The sequence below is a fragment of the Lynx rufus genome, unplaced genomic scaffold, assembly GCF_022079265.1.
Source record: "Lynx rufus isolate CCGP_SWC_20201006 ecotype Redwood Valley unplaced genomic scaffold, mLynRuf1.p SCAF_1, whole genome shotgun sequence".
In the NCBI taxonomy this organism is placed as follows: Eukaryota; Metazoa; Chordata; class Mammalia; order Carnivora; family Felidae; genus Lynx; species Lynx rufus.
The window spans coordinates 69,181,754-69,205,643 of NW_025814823.1; the positions used below are offsets into that span (position 1 = coordinate 69,181,754).

The 23,890-nt window shown below is 40.4% G+C and overlaps 1 protein-coding gene across 1 annotated transcript in view; it reads left to right on the forward strand.

Moving 5' to 3' along the window:
• Positions 1-1,230: 1,230 nt before the first annotated feature.
• RAP2A (RAP2A, member of RAS oncogene family) overlaps positions 1,231-23,890 on the forward strand; it is a 36,544-nt gene continuing 13,884 nt past the window's right edge. The window contains exon 1 of the mRNA XM_047081174.1: positions 1,231-1,605. Coding sequence (XP_046937130.1) covers positions 1,292-1,605 — 314 coding nt within the window. The 5' untranslated portion in view covers positions 1,231-1,291. The remainder of the gene's footprint in view (positions 1,606-23,890) is intronic.

Here is a 23,890-nt window from a genome sequence, read left to right on the forward strand (position 1 = left end):
ACTAGAGTTTCCTCATTGGCTGACGGGTGGGCATCACGTGGTATGAAGCGGCTCTCTATTGGCCGAGAATGGTACCATGGGGTACAGAAACGTGATCTGGTTGGTTGGAATGAATCCCAGCTTCCTACTAGGTGCCCCAGCTAGCTGTTGCTATGAGGTGGCCCTGGGCCTTCTTTTGCGGCTTGGAGCTCTGTTCTCCCGGTTTTCCAGGCGCCCGTAGCTGAGAGGGCGTGGGAAGAGCTCGACACCAGTCCGGCGCTGGAGAAGGGCGGGGCTGGGGGCGGTGGGCGGGACCCCGGCGACGTAACCGGGCGTGGGCCTGACTTCCGCGGACTCGCCTTTGCCGCCTCGGGCAGTGGCTTTGGGGGCCTTATGTCCTCTCCTTCAGTGTTCTGATGCTTAAAAAAAGGCTCACTCCGTTGTATTTATCTGCGCCCTCTTAAAAAAGCTTCTCTTTATGTTTATACAAGAAAACACCGAAGCCCTCAGGGGTACAGAGAGACTGGGTGGTGTCAAGCAAAATCCCTAATACCTCCTTTTGGTCCTTGCCCGTTTCTTCTTTTCACTCTCAGCCTCACGTTAAAGCCTGCAGACTGCTCTGGCCCCGCTAACATCTTGCCTCCGCCCCAATGCCGAGCGTGGGATTCTCAAGTTGACCAGGTTCCCGGCTCAGGCAGACGAACTGCGCATGCCCAGTACGCAGGCCCTGGGGTTCGACGGGGCGTGCGGGGTAAGGTGTTGTTGGGTGGCAGAGGAGGTTGTTTATCTAAGCGCGAGCCGAGGCTTCCGCACCGCGCAGTCTCCCGGGAGCGCGCGCGGCCGGTCGCCTAGGCGACGGGGAGCAGGGGCGGGGCTGCGCCGCGGAGCCCCGCCTCCTGCCGCCGGGCCCCGCCCCCGGCAGCGCTGCGGCTCCCGCTCGGGCGCGCGCTCCGGCGCCCGAGGAAGCGGCGGCGGCGGCGGGCGGGGAGCTGGGCGTGGAGGCGCGAGGGGCGGGGCGGGCGGGTGGCACTGCGGGCCCGCGGCTCGGGCGGCTCCGGTGGCTCCGGCGGCTCCCGCTCGCAGCTCGTGCTCAGTGCCTGCCGGCTCCCGCGGGCCGGATTGCCGCCCTGCTCGGCCCATGCCCAGGGCTACTGCTCCCTCCGCCGGCGCCCGGGGGGCCGCGGCGGCCGTGAGGTGGGGGCGGCCGCGGGAGGCGGCGGGGCCGGCCGCCGGCGCAGGGTCCGGGGGCGCAGCGCGGCGGGCGTAGGTCTATGTCGCGGGCGGCGGCGGCGGCGGCGGCCGCGGAGGGACGATGCGCGAGTACAAAGTGGTGGTGCTGGGCTCGGGCGGGGTCGGCAAATCCGCCCTGACCGTGCAGTTCGTGACCGGCACCTTCATCGAGAAATACGACCCCACCATCGAGGACTTCTACCGCAAGGAGATCGAGGTGGACTCGTCGCCGTCGGTGCTGGAGATCCTGGACACGGCGGGCACCGAGCAGTTCGCGTCCATGCGGGACCTGTACATCAAGAACGGCCAGGGCTTCATCCTCGTCTACAGCCTCGTCAACCAGCAGAGCTTCCAGGATATCAAGCCCATGCGGGACCAGATCATCCGAGTGAAGCGGTGAGAGGGCCGGGGGCGGGCAGGGGGCTTCGCGATGCGGCCGGCAGCCGACGTCCCGGGGCCAGCACTCCCCAGTGCTCTGGGTGGCTGTGGGCAGGGGGAGCTGTCTAGGGAGATGGCTCTGGGGTCTCGTGCTCTATAATAATATGTGGGGGTTTTGCCAGCATCACCACCACCATCATCTTGAATCTTAAATTTGAGTGCTTTGTTTCACAACTCAAATTTGGCATCCCGTGAACCCACAGCCCAGCTCTTTGTCTCTTGGATATTGTTAGTAGCACTTGTACAGAACCCCAAAGGAAACAAAGTTTAAAACTTGCAGGGGGAGAAAAGGGTTGGGTAGGTCTGTACTGGGAAGAGGGGAGCTGTGCAAGCATAGTGGAGACATTTTCAGATTGAGCAACAACAAAAAATCTACCTTTGCAATATTTGACAGCAAAAATTGCTCACGCATATACGGCAAAAAATGTCAAGTCCAGAGGACAGAGACCTTTCTCGTCTCTTAAAAGATCGAGTGGTGCCAAGGCGTTTTACAAAAATGAACTCTGCAATTAAGATGAAACTTTGAAGACGTTATTAAATTATTTGAAGACATCGTAACAGCTCAGTGAGATTGAGAGTTATTAGCATATAGGAGCACAAATATGCCATTCACATTAAAGAATGTGGCTTAACTTTTTTTTTTTAATCCAACTGCCTTACCCCCCTAAGAAAGGAAAAGAAAGGAAAAAAGAAAGAAAAGGAAGTGAAAAAAGCATTCCTAGAAACAAAACAGAAGTTTCTTCAAAGGTGTAACTCAAGTATTAGCTAATTTAAAGTTAATGCAAGTAAGCTTTTTCCTGATATGAACTCTTTTTTAAGCATGCATTTTGAAAATACGGTTGGTAGCTTAAATGGTTTCAAGTATTTGTTTTCTCTTATGTTAACTGACTATATATTTTCCTAGAATTTCCAGCATCAGAAAGATAATAATATCTTAGTTCAAGGTTTTAGCAAATTTTTCTGATTACTAGTTACACATTATTATTTTGTCTGATTCTTATTAATAATTGCTAATAATTTTGATTTAGTGTAATTTTTTTCCCTACCTAATTCTAGCTGTAGCTCCACATTTGAAGACACTTACTGAAAGGTAGTTGTAAGTATACTGTAGATATAATCACATTTCAAGTCAGTCTGGAAGAGCAAAGCCCAGGTCACGTGTGTTCAGTGGGTACTCAAAAATTCATTACAAGACGTGGATTTTTAATGCAACATATGAAATCACAGGGGATTTTTAATGCAACATATGTCCCCATCCCCCTGTTAACTCATTGCACATGCACTTTAATAGCTAAACTAAAATTTTGTATATTAGTTTTTTCTGTTAAATTTCAAACTTTTGAATAAAGTGAATATTTTCATGGCTCCTCTTGCTATTCTAAGATCTTCAAATCTGATAGCTTTTTACTTCTCCAGTCTCATTTTCTTAGAGTTAATTGCTACAGGAAACAAATGAACAGTTTTGGTGCTAAATTTAATAGGTGTCTGACTCTAAAGGGGCTACGCTGAAGTGACTCAAATCCTGAATTAATACTTCCCCCATACTACTAAAAACAACAACAACAATACAGAACAGGGCAGTCTGATACATTGTCACATGGCGATCTTAAGCCATAAACATATGTCAAATAGTAAAGTAAATGCCCCAACTGCTCCATATTTAAATGTATTCTATTGTATACATTTAAACGTATACATATAACTCAGACATTGATAAAGTCACATACAAAGGACAAACTTCTTGACAAAAGCCTAGGAGACAGAATATGGTAAAATATCCTTAGCTTAGTCCACATAATTTTGTAGTTTCTTATGATTTAATGGAGATTACTAATAGCAGGCTAGTCTAAATTTGGTATACTGAACAATTTATTTGTTTGCCTATGAAAAGAGGAAAATTCTACTTGCCCAGATGTCTTTTTACTCACTAATCTCAGTTCTTGATGTAAAAAGACCAGGGATCAGCTGAAGTAGAGTTCATAAACTCTCTTCACTGGAATTCATCCATTGTATCTGTGAGGGCCCCGTGGACCCTTCTGTGTCCTCACATTTTATACCTCATCCTAACTTTATCATCTGGCCCCCCAGCCTAGAACATATTCTAAATAACTTACATAGAAAGAATCTGTGTATATTATATATATTTCAGTACAGTGTATAATGCATATATTATGCTAAAGCAGGCATTAAATGTGCTAGTTATTTAACTCTTCCCACTTAAAGAGAATAAAATATGATTTTCAAATAAGTGAACTTTCTACTCTTTTGGGAAATCCATTTTTAAATAAACTAGTTGTTATAGGAAGTATTCAGTAAGTGTTCCCTCCCTTCTGCCCACTAGCTGCTTTACATAATTACATACAACAGTTGTTTGGGGATATTTAATACCACCATAATGCCAGTGACAAAGGTGAAGTGCAGAGATGTTGGGTCTTTTACCCAAGACTAGTCATTGATGGAGGGATTTAAACCGAGTTCTGTTAGAATCCATATACTCTTTTCTTCTATACCGGGCTGCCTTTGAACTTGTTGTTTACTGACAAATTCAGTATCCAGCTTTTGGTCCGGGCTAGCACCGTTCAATACAAGTATAATGTGAGCCACACATGTAATTTAAAAATTTCTAGTAGCTTATTTTTTTTAAAGTACAGCAGATAAAATCTTAATAATGCGTTTTATTTAACACACTATGTAAAATATTGCCATTTTAACATGTAATCAGTATTCAAAAATTGAGAAATCTTACTTTTTATGCTAAATTTTCGACATCTGGTGTGTAATTTATACTCACAGCACATCTTAATTCAGACTAGCCATATTTCAGGTGCTTAGTAGCCACATGTGGCTGCAGGCTACCATACTGACAACATAGGTGTAAGGTGTATATATTGTAGGGAAACAATAAGCCTCGGTTTTCTTATCTGTGAGATAGATGCGCCTTTCAAAGTCTTTATTAGGATTAAATGAGATAACCCATTTTCAGGTGTCTAGCACAATACCTTGAACAGAGAAATCACTCCAAAATTCCACCTGTTCTTTTATTAATAACGTTGTCACCCAACCTTCTTTAAATTTTATCCTTGATATGAATGTAATTTTAGAGGAAATAAATTGTGAGTGCATTTTGAAATTCATTACCTGGTGTAGACAAGATGAGAACAAAAAGCAATGGGGATTAAAACAACACCTTGAAAAAATTTTGTTGGTATATTCTCAAAATATTTTCCCTTATTAATGGCTTTATGGGAAAGGGGAAGAGAATGAAGATTTAACTTCAAGTGTAGCACCAATTCATGGCCAGATAGTGAAATAGAGCTTTTTATTGGACTGTCCTTGTATGGAGTATTGGGCTTTTAGAAAATGTCAAACAAGCCTGTACTGCCTTAAGTGTTGACAGGTGCAGAGACATTCATATCCATACACTACCTCCTGTCCGAGCCAAGGGGACCAACTAAAAAATGGCTGTATTTATAAATTCACGTGCTTTCCTTTTTTGACCTGAGTTCCCTTTTTTGACATGACTTCAGATGAGAACACACACTCCAGGAAGTGTAATAGGGATACAGAAGATGTTTCAGTTGAAATAAAACTAGTAGAATTTTTTCTGATTTCAAGTTGCTTTTCCCATGCCTCCTAGGGTAAGCCATCGTCCTGACTTGAAGTATCTTGGAACATGCTGTCCCAGGCCTATTGTTCTTAGAATAAAGCCCAGGAATCCTCACATGATCTTCCCAGGTGCAGTGTGCTCCTGCCCATCCCTGCCTTTCCGGCCTCACCTTGTGCAGTCTTCCTTGTCCCTTAGCTCTCAGCACCCACACCTTCTTTTAGTTCCTTGGAAGTGCTTGCCTGGGCTTCCCTTCTACATGTAGCAATCATTTACCTTGTGCAGTTAATTCCTACTCACTTTCACCCTTACTTAAAAGAGTTCTTCCTCCTCAGGGAAGCCTTCTTCGTCTTCCCAAACTGAGTTAACTCCTTCACACACAAGGTTAACCTCATGCCTCACTCCTTCCCTGAGCCGTCATACTTCAGACATAAGTGGCATGCTGTACTCCCTCTTCTCGTAGCACTCACCGAAGTCTAGCTATTTGTGTGATAATAGACATGCAATCAGTCTTTCTCATTAAACTCTCATTCTGTGTGGCCAGTGCAGCTCCTGGCACAGAGGAAACACTCAGGGAAAATGTATTGGAAAAAAACAGTATTTGGAAATAAAAGTGTTTTTATTGTCCTTTGGCCTCAGTTTCTCTAGACAGTTTTTTTTTGTTTTGTTTATTTTTATTTATTTTTATTTTGAGAGAGAGAAAGAGGGCATACAGGGGAGGGGCAGAGAGAGGGAGAAAATCCCAAGGGAGAGAGAGGGCTCCCACACTGTGAGCAGAGAGCCTAACATGGGGCTCAAACTCACAAACTGTGAGATCATGACCTGAGCTGAAATCAAGAGTCGGACACTTAACCAATTGAGCCACCCAGGCGCCCCTCCCCCCTCCCCAAACATTTTACTTTTATAGATGGAGGAGACGATTCTTCGAAGTCCATTTTGCAGATGAAGTAGATGATCTCCCTTCAGCTCTAATATTCTGTGACGGCACTTGTATCTAGTTAGGGTGACACGGAAAGGGTGAAGTTTAATAAGAACCTTGAAGAATCAGGAGGACAAAGTCTTCCGGAAGTGGCATGTGAAATGCATAGAATATGTTTACTGGCTGTTAAATAAACTAAATTGGCTAAACTAGGAATTCATATAGAAGTGTGAAAGGAGGTAAGGCTAAAAAAATGTAAAGCTAAGTTACAGAAGATTGAAGACTTTGGACTTGATCTTGTAGTGAAGGACCGTGATCAAAATTAGTATAAAAAATGGTAACATGGAGGTGATGTGATTGACTGTTTAGTGGCAATAGACCAGAGTCAGAAGGAATAGTCGTGCAATATTGTGATAATCTAGTTTCTGTGCCAAGTAGAAAGATTCTGTCTTTCTTTCATGGAGGGATAGCTGGGGGAGATGATTTCAACATTGGACATGGCAGTCATCCATATAGATGCACCTAATAAGTAATTAGAATATTTGGATAAAGCCTGAAAAATCTGTTCCCGTTATCTATGAATATAAAGACTCAGGGTCATCCCTGTGGCTCAGATGTGGAGAGTAGATGAAACCTCCTGGGTAGAGTACACATAAAGAGAGAGAAATGAATGGATATGGCCAGGAATAGAAATTGTAAATGAATATGGCCAAGGATAGAACTTGAAACTTGTAAGATATACAGAGGAGACTGCACATTACTAGAGGCTAGAAGGTGTGGGGCGTTTTATGATTGGGAAGAAGAACGGGGAAAGGTGGTTGATTTGTACTACCCAAAGTAAATTTTTTTTCTATATTTTTACTATTTTACTACTTTTTATTATTTTACTATTATTTCTAATATTTACTAATATTTTTATATCATTTAAGTGATCGTTTTTAAGTGACCCAGCTGATAGTTTGCACTCTTCCTCTTCACAATAAGTAGCTATAAAAACCTTCTCTAAAGCAGAAGCTGGTTGTCAGTTTCTACACATAGATCTTGACCCATGACAGGTTGGTGTTGTAGAGCCGAAACCAGGGACTTGGGACTTGTTTGTCCCAAGTAAGTGAAATTTCTAGAGTCTGCTACCATTCTTTACTGTACAAACACATCCTTCCCCAGTTTGATACCTCCAGTAACCAAAATTATAATTGAAAGTTTGGCCTCCAAGGTACAGAGCCTAGAAGCCATGCATCACTTTTTATAGCCCCAAGTGTTGTTTTCCTGGAAGCGAAACTTGTTTTTGCTGCATTGTAAAATTAGAACATTACAATATTGTAGTTTTCTCCTTGCCATCCCAAGACTGGAATTTTTTAAGTTCACTTTGCAGATGGAGCAGATGATCTCCCTTTGGCTCTAACATTCTGTTGGTTCTTCTCTCTAGTGGACGTGGTGAGGGAAGAGGCACAGTTTAATATGAACCTTAAAGAATCAGCAGCCCATGACCTGCAAGTCTTGTCTGGTTAAGATTTGATGACAGTTGTGTCAATGAAATCTGTAATCAGAGAGATCATTATTGTAATTTTTTTTAAGGGAGAGGGGTCAAAAGTAATTTAAGTAGCCAGCCAACCATTCTACTGCACACAGACAAAAGATACCACTGTCCCTGCATATTGGTAAGTCCTCTGACAAGAACAAACAGATGATTTGACCACCGACCACTGAATGAGAAATACTCTGGTCACCAGGCAAGTGGATGATGTTGACTTTCTAGTGTTCCTTTAGGAAAAGATCAGGTAATGAATAGGGTCACTAAGGAGGAGGTGGAGGAACTGATAAGATAGATCTAGATGACTCAACCAATAGGCAGAGCCAACGAGGCTGGAATCTTTTTATTTGTTAAAGTTTTTCAGTTAGTAATACGCTTGAGTGTTTTCTCTGTGTCCTCTTCCAGGAAATTATATGTGGCACACTACGATGCATAGATTATACATTTACACATATTTCTAAGCAATGAACTTGACATAAAGGCATGTATATCATACTTAACTCAAGAGATTTTTTTTCAAGGATAATTTTTATGTTACACAGTTTTTTTTCTTAGCCATTGTCTTCAAACCTAAGCCCCTGGGGAAGGATGTGTGATTCCACTCTTAAGGGGGTTTTTTTGCTTCTGTTTGACTTTTCCTTGTTATCTGTTTCTCTCCATCTGTTCTTACCTACTATTTTCATATATACTTATATTTTTCTGGCCTACAGAATAAAAAGAATTCTAAGTATGCTACATTTTTTTTTGGAAAAATATTTCAGTTTGGATATGAGTAGATTCTAACGAGATACAAATGATAGAGACAGAATAGTTACAAAAGTATAAATGTAGAGATATTTCTGTAAGAAATGCATCATGAAATTTTAATAGCGTGCAGAAATACACCATATATATTTGCCTTTTTGTTACTTTGACAGCTGTGCTTATTATATTAAAAATTATTCTCAGGGGCACCTGGGTGGCCCAGTTGGTTGAGAACTGACTCTTGATTTCAGCTCTGGTCATGATCTCATGGTCATGGGATAGAGACCCTGCATACAGCTCTGAGCTTTCAGTACAGAGCCTGCTTGGGATTCTCTCTCTCCCTCCCTCTCTGCCCTCCCCTGTTTGGGCATGCTCACACATGCTTGCTCTCTCCCCCCAAAAATAAATACACTTAAAAAAATTATTGTCAGCCTGACAGAGAAGTTAAAACATACCTTTATGCTTTACCAGATCAAATTGTGCCTTTTGGGGGAATAATACCAATAATGGTAATGCTATGACTTTAGATGACTGCATTTCAATAAAGTATATAAGTTAGATATAAACATGTGGGTAAAGTTTTAAGATTATCAAAATACCTAAAAATAACATATCTCTAGTCGCGAAGATTTTAACATGGTATGTACTAAATACTCTTTGAATAGATTTAACTGTAAACCTCCAAAAGATTGAAATCTCGGGGCGCCTGGGGTGGCTCAGTCAGTTAAGCGTCTAACTTCAGCTCAGGTCATGATCTTGCGGTTCATGGGTTCAAGCCCCGCATTGGGCTCTGTGCTGACAGCTCAGAGCCTGGAGCCTGCTTCAGATTCTGTGTCTCCCTCTCTCTCTGCCCCTCCCCTGCTTGCACTCGGTCTCTGTCTCAAAAATGAATAAAAACGTTAAAATTAAAAAAAAAGATTGAAATATCTTTGGAAATATGGGACCTAATATTCCAACTATTTCACCTTTTATTCTTGTAGGAAAACCCTAAAAAAAACAAAAACAAAACACCTACATTAGCCTGATTTTTAATATATTTCAGTTTAAATTAATGGTCACAGCTGTGAAATAAAATTTATTTAGGCCTGTGAATCAAAATAAGATTATTGAGTTTCTGAATCAAATATCAACAGCACATTGTATTGAAGTCTTGGTTTGGTAAGTCCAGTAACAGAGCAACATTGGAAGTCTTTGGAATCTGATGCATTTTGACCTGATGTTGAAAATATTACACATTGCTAAAAACTGTATCTGAATAAGCTATTTTAAATAGATTACAGTGTGTAAATTAAGTACACTTTGAAATTATACATTCTTTTTACTCAAAATGCTGAAAGATATTCACTGTCAGAATTGGATAGTTTGTTGTTTTTGCTTTGTTCTGTTTTTTAGTTTCTCTAATATCTTAATATGTGTAAGGCTTGAAAACATACTAAAATTGATTTCTTAAGGGAAAATACAGTGATTTATAATTTTTCTGTTTCTTAAAAATTTTTTATAATATAATATATATAATATGATATATATAATGTAATATGACTATAATATATAATTTTATAATATATTTATATAATATATCAATAAAATAAAAAATGAATTATAACTGACAATTTTTTTCACTTAGTGAAATTACACAAGAAAAACATTGTAAACTGTTATTTAAAACATTTAGAAGTGTTTGTTACCCCTTAAACATGATGATTTGATATGTGTATATATTGCAAAACAATCACTAGAGTAAGTTTAATTAACATCCATCACCACATATAGCTGTAATTTTTGTGTGTGTGATGACATTTTTACAATTTTCTCTTACCAGCTTTCAAATATAGTTATTCTAACTGTAGTCACCATGCTGTTATAACTGGAAATCTGTACGTTTTGACTACCTCTCTCTCTGTTTCTCATACACATACGCACACACACACATTCTGCCAACCATCAATCTGTTCTATGTATCTATGAGTTCAGGTTTTTGTTTTAAGATTCCACATATAAGTGAAATCATACAGTATTTGTCTTACTCTGACATACTTCACTTAGCATAATGTCCTCAAGGTCTGTCCATGTTGTTTCAAATGTCAGGATTTCCTTCTTTTTTTGTGGCTGAATAATATTCTGTGTGTGTGTGTGTGTGTGTGTGTGTGTGTGTGTGTGTGTGTGTACATACATACATACATACATACATACATACCACGTTTTCCCTGTCCATTCATTCATCGGTGGACACTTGGGTTTCTCCACGTCTTGGCTATTATGCCTCAGTAACCGTGGAAGTGCAGATACCTCTTCAAGATGGTGATTTCTTTTTCTTTGTATAAATACCCAGAAGTAGAATTGCTAGATCACATGTAGTTCTACTTCTACTTTTTGAGGAACCTCCATACTGTTTTGCATGGTGGCTGTACCAGTTTGCATTCCTACCAGTAGTGCACAAGGATTCTTTTTCTCCACATCCTTGCCAACATTTGTTATCTCTTGCCATTTTGATAATTGCCATTCTAACAGGTGCAAGGTGATATCTCATGGTGGTTTTGATCTGTATTTCCTTGATGATTAAAGCACCATTTCATATGTTTGTTGGCCATCTGTACATCCTCTTTGGGAAAATGTCCATTCAGATCCTTTACCCATTTTTTTTTAATTGAGTTGTTTTGTTTCTATCAAGTTGTATGAGTTCTTTGTATATTTTAGATATTAACCTCTCACCAGATTTATGTATGAAAATACTTTCTCCCATTTCATAGATTGCCTTTTCATCTTGTTGATGGTTTTCTTTGCTACGCAGAAGCTTTTTAGTTTGATGTGTCCCATTTATTTATTTTTCTTCTGTTAACCTTTGCTTTGGTGTGAAATCCCAAAAATCCTTGCCAAAACCAGTCTCAGGGAGTTTACTCTCTATATTTCCTTCAAAGAATTTTATGGTTTCAGGTCTTCTGTTCAAGTCTTTAATCTATTTGAGTTGATTTTTGTGTATGGTAGAGATACTGATCCAGTGTCATTCTTCTGCATGTGGCTGTCCAGTTTTTCCAACACTATTTATTGAAGAGGCTATCCTTTCCCCATTGTATAGTTGTGGCCTTTTTTGTTGTGAATTAGTTGACCATGTATGCATATGTTTATTTCTGGGTTTTCTAGTCTGTTCCATTGATCTCTGTGTCTATTTTTTATGTCAGTGCCATACAGTTTTGGTTACTGTAGCTTTGGAATGTAGTTTGAAATCAGGAAGTGTGACACCTCCAGTTTGGCTCTTTCTCAAGATTGCTTTGGCTGTTCAGGGTCTCCTGTGCTTCCACACAAATTTTAGATTTGTTCTATTTCTGTGAAAAATGGCATTGGATTTGATAGGGATTGCACCGAATCTGTAGATTGCTGTGAGCAGTACGGATATCTTAACGGTATTGTTTCAATTCACAAGCATGGAGTGTTTTCCCCGTTTATTTGTGCCTTTAGTTTCTGTCATCAGTAGCTTATGTTTTGTTTTTTAATTGTTAAAATCTATCAAAAAAACCAAAGTATTGAAAAAATAACACATCTCTGTATCTGCTTCCATGCATTCACTCAGCAGTGGCTGTCACATTTTCTTAATCGTGGCCCTAAGTTAAGAGATACATTTTACATTGTGACACAGCACACATGCGCGTGCACAGCATAAATATGTCTAACTAAAACCAGAGTTTCATGAAATAATAGTTAAATTTCCTATGTTGCTTGTAATATTTTTTCTACTTTATTCTTTTTTATTTCATTGTTTTTAAATGTTCTTCTTGATCCACTCAATTGATGTCATCACACAGTTTGAAAAGGGCTGTCCTAGAATGTCTGTCCTCCAAGAAAAAATAAATACAACGATCTCAGTAATAGTTTGAAGCAACATTTATCTTTTCTTCCTGCTTTCCCAGTTTCCAGCAGCCCTACATAAATGCTACAAAAATGAAACACTTCCTAACCTGAGTTAGTAACATGCTAACCTCTGTTACAGAGAAAGATAAAGTTCAGACACTAAACAAAAAGATACATAAAGTCTGCCTTTTGAAGAAGCATGTGTCTGTGCGTGTTAAAAACATGACATTTTTCTCATTTCTTGTGTAATTTTATTCATTCTGGTAAGGCAGGATAGCTCCTGCCTCATGAAGACTTAAGACAGAAAGAGATGCTGTAGTGACATTCAGACTGGAACGTGTGATTGCAGGATGGTCCAGCTTTGCCACAGGCTGCCGAAGAAGCTTTGGAAAGTGATCTTTATAAGAGGTTTGCTGCCTCTGTCCAGGATGATATTGATTCAGCTCTCCCTGTGACAGTAAAAATAGATGAAGATGACCATAATTATATATATATATATCTTGATATCACTTAGGAGAAATGCCCAAGAGAAACATCATAAACCCTTACTTAAAACATTTAGGAGTGTTATCTCTCATGCTTTTCTAAGGAGCAACCCTTACAAATTAATAATTCAAATGTGGAAATACCTCATCATGTTAATAATTCATTACATTTTCGTATTTTCTTCTCTATTAGGGATCTTTACAGCTTTCTGTAATGAAATCTCAGGTGTTTTTCTCTGCCCCGGGATGGAGAATTTTGTTGTTTTGTTCTAAACTCTAAATACATCCATACTTAGATTTCCAGGGAATATAACAACTACCGTATATATGATAATTGCTCTAATATGGCATTTTATTTTCTTATGCAAACTGATCTTATTTATAAATATGGTAAGTGTTAATCTGGTTAAAGCTGAGTTGCAGTACTTAGTCATGTAATTAGAGGCAAGTTAACATTATCTGCATCTCAACGGCCTTGTCTGTAATATGGGTATAATACTGATGAGGTAATGAATGTAGTGTTTCTTTACATGGTAACCCTAAAATATCAGTAGTAAAGTTTCGCCGAAAATCACACAAATAGGAATGAAGTCTAAGTATTCATCTGACTTTATAAAACAGTATACTGCCCCACGTTTTCTTCAGAGTTAGACTTGCCTTACCGTATCTAGATAGATATATAGCTAATTTAGTATTGCATTTCCATTTTTTTCCCACTGCTTTCTCGTCTGGGTGTGAAGTCCTAGTACAGTATGTTATAGAAATTATAGCATAGACTCTGGGGGTTTTGTCTTTGCCTTCCAGTAGAGACTGTGTTGGCTATAATTGGTGACAGTATGTTTTTGTGACTCACAAAGAATTGTGATGATTTTCAGTACATATATTTTAAGTACAAAGAACACATTACAAAAAGTGATGAGGCATATAGTAAGTATTTGTTAAATAACACTTCTTCTTGAAAATGTTGGTAATGGTAATAGACCTTTTTATGAATACCAGAAACTATTCATGGGGTTAAAGATCATTTTAACACTCTTCAATGGCCAGTTTAGATAGGTAGGTAGGTAGGTAGGTAGGGATAGATAGTTTAGAGACCGAGAAATGTTGACCGAGCTTTTTAATAAATTGATTCCAGAAGTTTTATTTGTCTTTGTATAAAAGTCATCACTGTCGGGGCGCCTGGGTGGCTCAGTCGGTTAAGCGTCTGACTTCGGCTCAGGTCACGATCTCACGGTTCGTGAGTTCGAGCCCCGCATTGGGCTCTGTGCTGACGGCTCGGAGCCTGGAGCCTGCTTCGGATTCTGTGTCTCCCTCTCTCTCTGGCCCTTCCTCTCTCTCTCTCTCAAAAATAAATAAACATTAAAAAAAAATTTTAAAAAAAAGTCATCACTGTCAACATTAAATACTATGCTTTAACCCACTTCATTTGCATAACATTGCCCTGGGCATTAAGCAAAATCAGTACAAGATAGTATCTGGCCTTCTGGTATGCCAGCATGTACTGTAAGTGAGTATATATTTGACAGTGTTGAGCTAATTACATATATAGAGAGAGGGACAAAATGCTTTTTAAAACAATTTGATTTCTAAGTTCCAAAATATCTTTCCACCAAAAAACATTGCTTTTACCAGGGCCTCCTTTTCTAAGGACTTTTTTCATGTGTTGTAACTCATTGTAGAAATGAAAACTTTGGGGCGCCTGGGTGGCGCAGTCGGTTAAGCGTCCGACTTCAGCCAGGTCACGATCTCGCGGTCCGGGAGTTCGAGCCCCGCGTCAGGCTCTGGGCTGATGGCTCGGAGCCTGGAGCCTGTTTCCGATTCTGTGTCTCCCTCTCTCTCTGCCCCTCCCCCGTTCATGCTCTGTCTCTCTCTGTCCCAAAAATAAATAAAAACGTTGAAATGAAAACTTTGCCTGTAAGAGTAATGCCAACAATTATATATTTACTTCATTATGTTTAGTATATTTTTTTTTAATTTTTTTTTCAACGTTTATTTATTTTTGCGACAGAGAGAGACAGAGCATGAACGGGGGAGGGGCAGAGAGAGAGGGAGACACAGAATGGGAAACAGGCTCCAGGCTCTGAGCCATCAGCCCAGAGCCTGACGCGGGGCTCGAACTCCCGGACCGCGAGATCGTGACCTGGCTGAAGTCGGACGCTTAACCGACTGAGCCACCCAGGCGCCCCTCATTATGTTTAGTATATTTTGATCCTCCTTGGAAATGAAATCTTATTTTCTGTTTATATTTGGTTGTAAAATGGTTTGAGCAGAATTGTTATTTTAGAAAGCATTAGAAAAGTAAACTAATTTGTGGAAAATTAAGAACAGTAGATTAGCTAGTCCTCCGGGAAGATAGCTGGGGACTAGTTAAAGATACTAGTTGATTATCAAGGATAGTCGAACATAGATTAAGAAATGAAGAGTAGGGGCACCTGAGTGACTCAGTGGGTGGAGCGTCCAGCTTCTGCTCGGGTCATAATCTCAGGGATCGTGGTTTCAAGCCCCACATCGGGCTCACTGCTGTCAGTGCAGAGCCTGCTTGGGATCCTCTGTCCCCTCTCTCTGCCCCTCCCCCGCTCATACTCGCTCTCTCTTAAAAATAAATAGCCATTAAAAAAAAAGAAATGAATAAGCTTTACCTTTGTATCTTTTTTGTCTTTGCATTTAGCAAAACTGAAATATCCAAATACGGTATATGTAAAATTATACTATCCAGAATGTCACCCCCACCTCCACTCAAATGACCCACATACACTCAAGACTGTTCTTTATCTGCTTTTGAACCAACACTCCAAACAAACACCGGCCATCAGTACTGTTGGTACCGTGGAGGGCTGGATGCCATGGCTCAGACAGATAGTTAAATACATGTATGCGCACATGCTTCAGAGCTAACTGGAAATTGAGACAACTTTATTAGCATACTTTTGAAGAGCAGGAGATGAGGAAAGAACTTCTTCATGGTTAATTCAGTTTGTGCACAATTGTAAGGACACACAACTTCTTTTTCGGTGGTCTCACGCCAAGGAACAGTAACGTTTGCATAAACTCTGTCCTTGCTCTCAAATGGCCATTAACCGGGTTCGGCGTGCTGCGGCCTTCAGTGAGGAAGGACCTGAGCTGCTGCGTGGGGCGCTGGGTGGGAAGGATCCTCTGGCTGCGTTCGGGCTCGGCAGGGACCATGCCGTGGCCACCAGCAGCAGTTGCCCAGAGGAAAGCAGCCCTCGTGGCACATTTACACCCAGGCCTAACAAGTCAGCACCCCAGTCCCAGAGGTACGTACCTTTGAAAGGCTACCCTTGATGACAGAAAACGCTTACTCCTAAGACCACCCTGAGCACGTCATCTGGTTTCGTTGAAAGAAACACTTGGACGTTTATGGAAGAAGGGACTGTTTGGGGAAAGGAGATTGGGTCCATGGCTCTCATCAGCACATCCTGTTTAAATAATGAGTCTGGAAGCTTTTCTTTGTAGACCATACTGATTGGCTTCTCACAATCCCTTATATCTTTTCCTTTGATTAAGTATCACTGCTTTGATCTGGTCCCCTTTCTCCAAAGGGGACTACCTGGACAGTTCAGGTGTCTGCCTGTGTCCATGGCACATTATTTACAGTACCCATTTCTATCTCAGAAGTGTCTCTGGGCAATAAATTATATGCCCATTCTACACTCTTACCTCAAATTCCCTGTTTTTAGTATCATCACAATTTAAATAGATGTTCATGATGTCTAGTCTATGTATAGAGTCTCTTCCTTTGACCTGGCCAACATCCTTTTGTACTGCATTTGTTAATTTGGATCAACAAATACTGATGACGTTTTATTCGGTTTTTAAAGATGACATCATTTTCTCTAAGCATGCTGGATTAAAGATGGCTGCACATTCTTTGACACAACTCCCATTGAGAGGAGGATCCGTTTCCGTTCCCCTTGAATCTGGGCTGGCCTGCGACTACTTTGACCAACAGAGTGTGGCCAAAGTGATGCTAAGCAAGTCTTGGGCCTAGTCACTAACAAGACTAAGCACCTTCCACCATGGTCGTTGGAAGCCCTGAGCTGCCATGCTGGAGAATGCATGAAGAGGGCTGAGACTACAGTGGAGACTAGCCATGCCCACCAACATTCCAGGCCGGCGGTGAGGCCATCTTTGACCTTCCGCTCAGCCCAACCCTAACCGAGCACCACTGAGTGAGCCCCGCCAGAAGAACTGCCCAGCTGAGCTCTGCCTAAATTCCTGAAATAATAGGAAAATGGTTATGTCAAGCCGTTAAGTTTTGGAGCAGGTTTTTTGTTTGGTTTTTAAATGCAGCAATAATTATCTGAAACAACAGAACATGTTTAGGTAAACATGTTATTTTAGAAGTTACTTTGATAGAAGAGCACTATCTTTCTCTGTGAAGGTCTTAAAATATTATTAAAGATAAACAATAAGTGAATGAGTTGATGTTGTATCTTAACTCTTAAAAGATGGCAGGTTGACGCAAGCACCTACCACCTGCCCTCACAGCGTACGTGTCCTCACAGAGTACCTGCCCCGTGTCATTTTACTGTTCCCACCTACATACAGTTAACTTGAAGAGCAGATTTGATTGTATTAAGAACATAATATATTAAAGTTTAGTTTCCGCAGAAAAATCTAAGCATAGGTTTATACCCTTTGACATAAACTACCATCTATGTTAACAAGACAAGTTTCTTTCATGTATTTATTTGGTGCTAAACTGCTTCCATTTTGATATCCAGCACCTGACACTTAGAAAGTTTGCCGAATTAGTAAAGGTCCCTTCAGGTCATTACATTTCTGGATTTTGGCCCTCTTGCTCCCAAATATCTGGAGACCCCCCCCCCATACCACCATGAATCATGTTAAGCATTTCAGTAGCTAATGCAAGGCATGATAAAGAACATAAAAGAAACTATTCTCAGTAGTATACATCCAAAAATGCTTTTTTCAGCCTGGTGATCCTGGATATGCTTGCATTGTTTCTGTGACATTTCCACCGTAGTCTACATGCAAAAGCTGTCATCTTGGAAGATCATCATTTCATTAACTCATTCCATTTATTTTTTATTTTTATTTTTTTCGCTTTTTATTTTTTGAGAGAGAGCACGAGCAGGGGAGGGGCAGAGAGAGAGGGAGACACAGAATCTGAAGCAGGCTCCAGGCTCTGAGCTGTCAGCACAGAGCCCGACACGGGGCTCGAACCCATGAACCATGAGATCATGCCCTGAGCCAAAGCCAGATGTTCAACCAGCTGAGCCACTCGGGTGCCCTTAACTCACTTTATTTTGTGTGTCTATAAGAGGATTGATTCCAGCACTAGAGGTAGAGCTATATGTAGGACGTTCATAGCCCTCGTCCTTCTGAGGCCCCTGATGTAACTGAAAAGGTAGCACAGCTGGTGTAAAGCAGAAACAAGACTTTATCTCAGAACTCCTCACTCGGCCTAGAGTTTTGCTTTGTTTTCGATTTTCTTTCATTAACTTACTAGGGCTTCAGAGCCATGGTTCATACTAACGACTTAGCGGTGTTTGGGGTGAGAAGGTGACCGGAGTAAGAAAAGAAACTTCGGTTTGGAGAAGATTGTCACCCTTTGATATTAGAAGGAGTAGTATTTATCCTGTTTTTTTCGAAAACCAAATGGTCTTCAGTAGACGGTTAGATTTGGCCGTCCTTGCCAGGCGAATGGGAGCCAGACACAGAGGAGGTAAGATACTATGTCTGACATTTTTTGTACATTTTTACAGATATATCACCACAATTAAGATTCTAGAACTGACTTACTGGCAGATGGTTTGAGAGAACTTAGAAAAGAGTAATTAGCATTTCTGTAGTATTTTACAGTATCCATAATACTTTAATGGCTAAATCATGTAAAGTGCTTAGTGCAGCGCCTGGCCCCTACTAAGCCGTCTACAGATGCTAGCTATTATTAGTAAAGTCATCACCATCGTGTTCCTCAACATAATTCCTAAGTATCGTTAAAATTTCTGTCACAAATAAGGAACCTGCAGCTCAGAAAGGTCACATGACATCCAAGGGAGCAGAGCTCAGCTTTTTCTAGTTAACCTGAAACCCAAATCCAGTTCTCTCTCCCTTATAATGCACTCCATGAGGATTTTAGCCGTTGACCAAACTGCAGTTGATCTTGACTCTTAGCCTAGGGATAAGCTTTGTCTAGTCAAGTGGCTTGGGGGGATGGAGAGAAAACTGTGCAATGTTTTAAGATAATAGTTGTGGGAGTGGCATATAGGATAGAGTACAGAGGTGAAGAATTGGAGGTGGGACCAGTTAGGAAGCGGTTACTTAGCTCAGGAATGAGTTATTTTGGAAATGGAAGGGTTTCTATAGCAGGAATGTAAATGAAGGGACAGATTGTCTCACGTCCAATAATCCTTGCTCTCCTCATCCTCTGTAATCACCACACTAGACCTACTACAGCCCCTCATCCCAAACCTGATGACTATTAAAGACTGTTGAAGACATTTTTTGCTTACCAGCCATTCTCCCTTGCTGGTTCCCACAGAGACTTCTTAGAACGGTTTATAACTTCTTTTACTTCAGGGTTGGTTTGAATTCTGTCACAGTACCTGTAGCTCTTCATTTCCAATGGTTGCTGTCGGGCACCATAATCTCCACCAATGGTGATAGTTTCCAGCTCCTTCATTGTGCAATTTTTTAATGTTTATTTATTTTTGAGAAGGAGACAGAGCGCGAGCAGGGGAAGGGCAGAGAGAGACGGAGAGGGAGAGGTACAGTGCGAAGCAGGCCTCAGGCTCCTGGTTGTCAGCCCAGAGCACAGTGCGGGGCTCGATCCCACGAACCATGGGATCGTGACCTGAAAGAAATCAAGAGTTGGACGCTTAACTGACTGAGCCACCCAGGTGTTTCTGGTGCTGTTTGTATTGTAATTTGGAAAGTAAGAAATATTTTAGTATCTTACTACAATAGTGGAACAGTCTCCCAAGGCAAATATTCTTTTATTCATAATTTAAAAGTTCCTAAAAAGTTTTAGCTCTTCATAGCTTTGCTGCATCTTTAAATCGTCTCCATTCGGAGAGATGGCTTCTGAAAAGTATTTGTAATTGAACTTTAACTGTGTACCAGCTACAGAGGAATTCTCATTCATAAACATTTTCATCAGAAATTCTAAAATGAAGAAGTGTCGAGAAGACGTATTCCATAAGTTAATAAACGGAGAGTTAGGTAACCGTTCAGACAACCTGCATGTGCCTGAGCAGCTGACTCAGTGTAGTCTTCTCAAGAACAAGAGCGGGACCTGTTTTGTGATGCACAGGTTTCGGATTTCAACTCTCACTAAAGGTAAAACGCGTGTTTTATGTCTGGACACATTTGTTCCTTTGATAGATGAAAGCTGTGTGTTCTTCATTTATGTGTCTCAACGTGAACTTTCCCTGCTATTTAAATTATGTAGGAAGACCCATACTTTGTTGACAGATTTTTAAAACGATAGATTTTGATTTGGTAGACCAAATATCCATTAAAACACACACTAAAATTTAGCTACATATTAAAGTATCAAATACAGAGCAACAACTGCTTTCTAATACCTTATTTTGGGTATCTTGGATATTACGCTTTAAAAAAAAAAAAAAATAAGGCGCCTGGGTGGCTCAGTCAGTTAAGTGACTGACTTTGACTCAGGTCATGATCTCACGGTTAATGGGTTCGAGCCCCGCATTGGGCTCTGTGCTGGCAGCTCGGAGCCTGGAGCCTGCCTCAGATTGTGTGTCTCCCTCTCTTTTTGCCCCTCCCCTGCTTGTGTGTGTCTGTCTGTCTCTGTCTCTGTCTCTCTCAAATATAAATAAACATAAATTTTTTTTAAAAAAAAAATAAGAGAATCAAAAAAAAAAATAAGAGAATCAACTGGTTAATTTTTTGCATTTGGTTTTTAAGTGACAAGGTTTTAGGCTTCTAATTGTGAACACTTCCTTACACACATTCCTGGGGTAGAAGATGCCCACTTCTAATATATAAAAAGCCAGGTTAAATGTAGTCATCAAGATTTTTTTTTCTTTCTAACATAGGTATTTGAAGTACTGTGGTATCTTGATATGCCCAAAAAGAACTAAGGTTAGATGGATCCAATTTATAAATCTGAGAGTGAAGAAAATGTTCAAAATTATCATTTTTATTTCCAGTGACGTGCTCTTTAGTATTAGCATTCCTTACGCTTTCAGTCCTCAGGCAATTTTGAATATAAATTAAACAGCACAGAACTTGGACAGAAATGTAAAATTGATTAGCAGTGTTCAGCTGAGTAATAAACTAACTGATCGACTGAATCCTGCACTTTCTGTGACTGAAAAACCCCGTAGCCAACATGCATGCTCGCTCAATTTGTCCTGAAGGTTATTTTCTGTTCCAATTTTAATGAGGAAATCATTTAGATAATTATCTTCTTTATTGATTTTTTTTCTGTTTCAATTTATTATTTTTTTTTATTGAAGTATCACTTCTGTGCAGTAAAGTGCATACATCTTAGATGTCCAGCTGGATGCCTCTCCCTTATAGTCAAATCCTGGATGAACGTCCAGGACACAAATTTCGAGCAGCACAGCAGTTTCCCTTGTGTCCCACCCTGTCACTGCAGGCCCAAAGACCAGCACGATCAGTCTCGTCTGTTCCTGGGCTCCTGGCTTCTGTTGTTCCAGGTACCCTTCGTGAGATTCATCTATGCTGCTGGTAGCAGGAGCTAATTCTTTCCTAAGCCGCAGTAGTTCCCCTCGTATGGACGTATCACGATTCTGTCATCTCTTCTGGGGGTGGGTTGGGGCCGTTACCGTTAACGCTACTGTGAACATTCTAGTACGTATCTGGGGTTGCACGCATGTACACTTTCTCTTGGGGGTATACATCGGAATGGGATTACTGGGTACGAATGCGTATTTGCAGCATGAGTAAATACTGCCAAATGATTTTCCAAAGTATTTGTACCAACTTAATCTTGCGCTCACATTGTCAGTCGTCTTAATCTTAGCTAACCTGGGAAGATTCCCATGGTGCCTCGTTGTGAGTTTAGTTTTTGTTTCCCTGGTGTGTAATGGTGTTGAGCGCCTTTTCATTTGCTTCATGATGATTTGGGTGTCTTCTCCTAAGAAATACCTACTCCAGTGCTTTGTCCATTTAAAAATTGTATTGTTTTCTTCTCTTTTGTAGAAGTCCTTTATACATTCTGGATAGAAGTCCTGTGTTAGATACATGTATTGCAAATACCTTTTCCCAATTTTTGGCTTACCTTTTCACTTGCTTAATAGTTTCTTTACATGAGCATAAATTCTTAACTTTAGGGGCGCCTGGGTGGCTCAGTCGGTTAAGCGTCTGACTTCAGCTCAGGTCACGATCTCGCGGTCCGTGGGTTCGAGCCCCGCGTCGGGCTCTGGGTTGATGGCTCAGAGCCTGGAGCCTGCTTCCGATTCTGTGTCTCCCTCTCTCTCTGCCCCTCCCCCGTTCATGCTCTGTCTCTCTCTGTCTCAAAAATAAATAAACGTTAAAAAAAAATTTTTTTTTTTAATTCTTAATTTTAATGAAGCCCAGTTTATTAACCTTTCCTTTTTTGGTTAGTTCTTTTTTTGTATCCTATTTAATGTATTTTTAAGACTTTTAAGACTTCATTAAAGCAATAATTTAGAAGGAGCTTTAAAAATAGTACACTTACAGTGTTGCATGATTATCATTCACAGATTTTCAGAAGTAAACAAAATGTCCAACTGGTAAGAGTTGAAGGCTAAAATATCATTCTCTTTTTATTAATAGTAAGTTGAGAGTATATGGGAAGACCTTTAATAAGGTAAAATTTGAGTGGCAAATGATTGTTACCTTACCCAGTAAGATAACATGTCACATATGGAAAAAACATACAGGCCTTTAAAGAGACTCCCAGGTATAATCAGTGAAGGATGGGTGGAAATCTAGAGTAATATTAATAGAAACATGAAGTGAATAACCTGAGTAGGATATTTTAAAAATAAAAATTTTGTAGGAAAAGGAAGTAGCCAGTTCTATGGGAAAATCATCATTTTGTGAACTCTACGCTAAGAGGAGGTGGTCTTTAATGCTCATTAAGAACTCCATGATATACCAGAATCTTCTTTGTAAGAGGTAGTGATTTGGATAGCCAGGATCATTTTAAACACGGTCACAGTGAAAGTGTATTAGAAACAGGGTAATAGAAGGCATATGGTAGTTCCCTTTGTGGTCTTATATTCTTAGTCATACAATAAAACTATACTTATAAAAACAATAGTTTACCTATGAATCATTTCTGATTTCTCTTTTTTTGTCAAAACCACTACCTGCTCTGTGTCTTTCAACCAGCCCTTAGTATGTCTTGTTGGTGCAATTTCCAAATATATTTTGTCTTTTTTTTTTTTTTTTCTACTGCCATTGCCATCATCCCAGTTCAAGTCCTTGCCGTCTCCTGCCTAGACCACTTCAGGTGTCTTTTATCTTCCTGCTACTTTTGTGACCTTAAAATCCATTTTCTGTATGTTAGCCACACTGATCTCTTAACACATACGCCATGTAACTTCCCTGCCGAAAGTCCTTCAGTAGCTTTCTCCTCTTTCTCCTATCCTTAGAATAGTAGCCATTGGTCCTCTTCATCCCTCATGCTCTTCTCTCCCCTTGCTCTTTATGATGTAACCATGCTAGTCTCCTTTTTGTTCCTTGAATAAGCCTACTACTTTCCTACTGCCTATCTTTAAAATCTTCTTCTGCCTAAAAGGTTTCATTCCTGGTTTTTCCCATGGCTCATTCAACTCTCAATCCTCAAGCTTGTGCTTAGATTTCATCTCCTGGAAATGCCTTCTTTGATCACCCAGTGTAATTAATATTGGCCTACGCAGGTTATTACATAGTAATATCGATTTTCTTTGTAACAGCCATCACAGTCTTTCGTTATATTGTCTGTTTGTGTATAGCGTTTCCTCCAATTTTTTAATGTAAACTTCAGGGACTTCATTTGTCGTATATCTCCAGTGCCTCACACAATGCCTAGTGGGTACTCAAGAGATGTATTCATGAAAACCTATGCACCCCAAGTTCTTTTTTTTAATGTTTTATTCATTTTTGAGAGAGAGAGCTTAAGCATG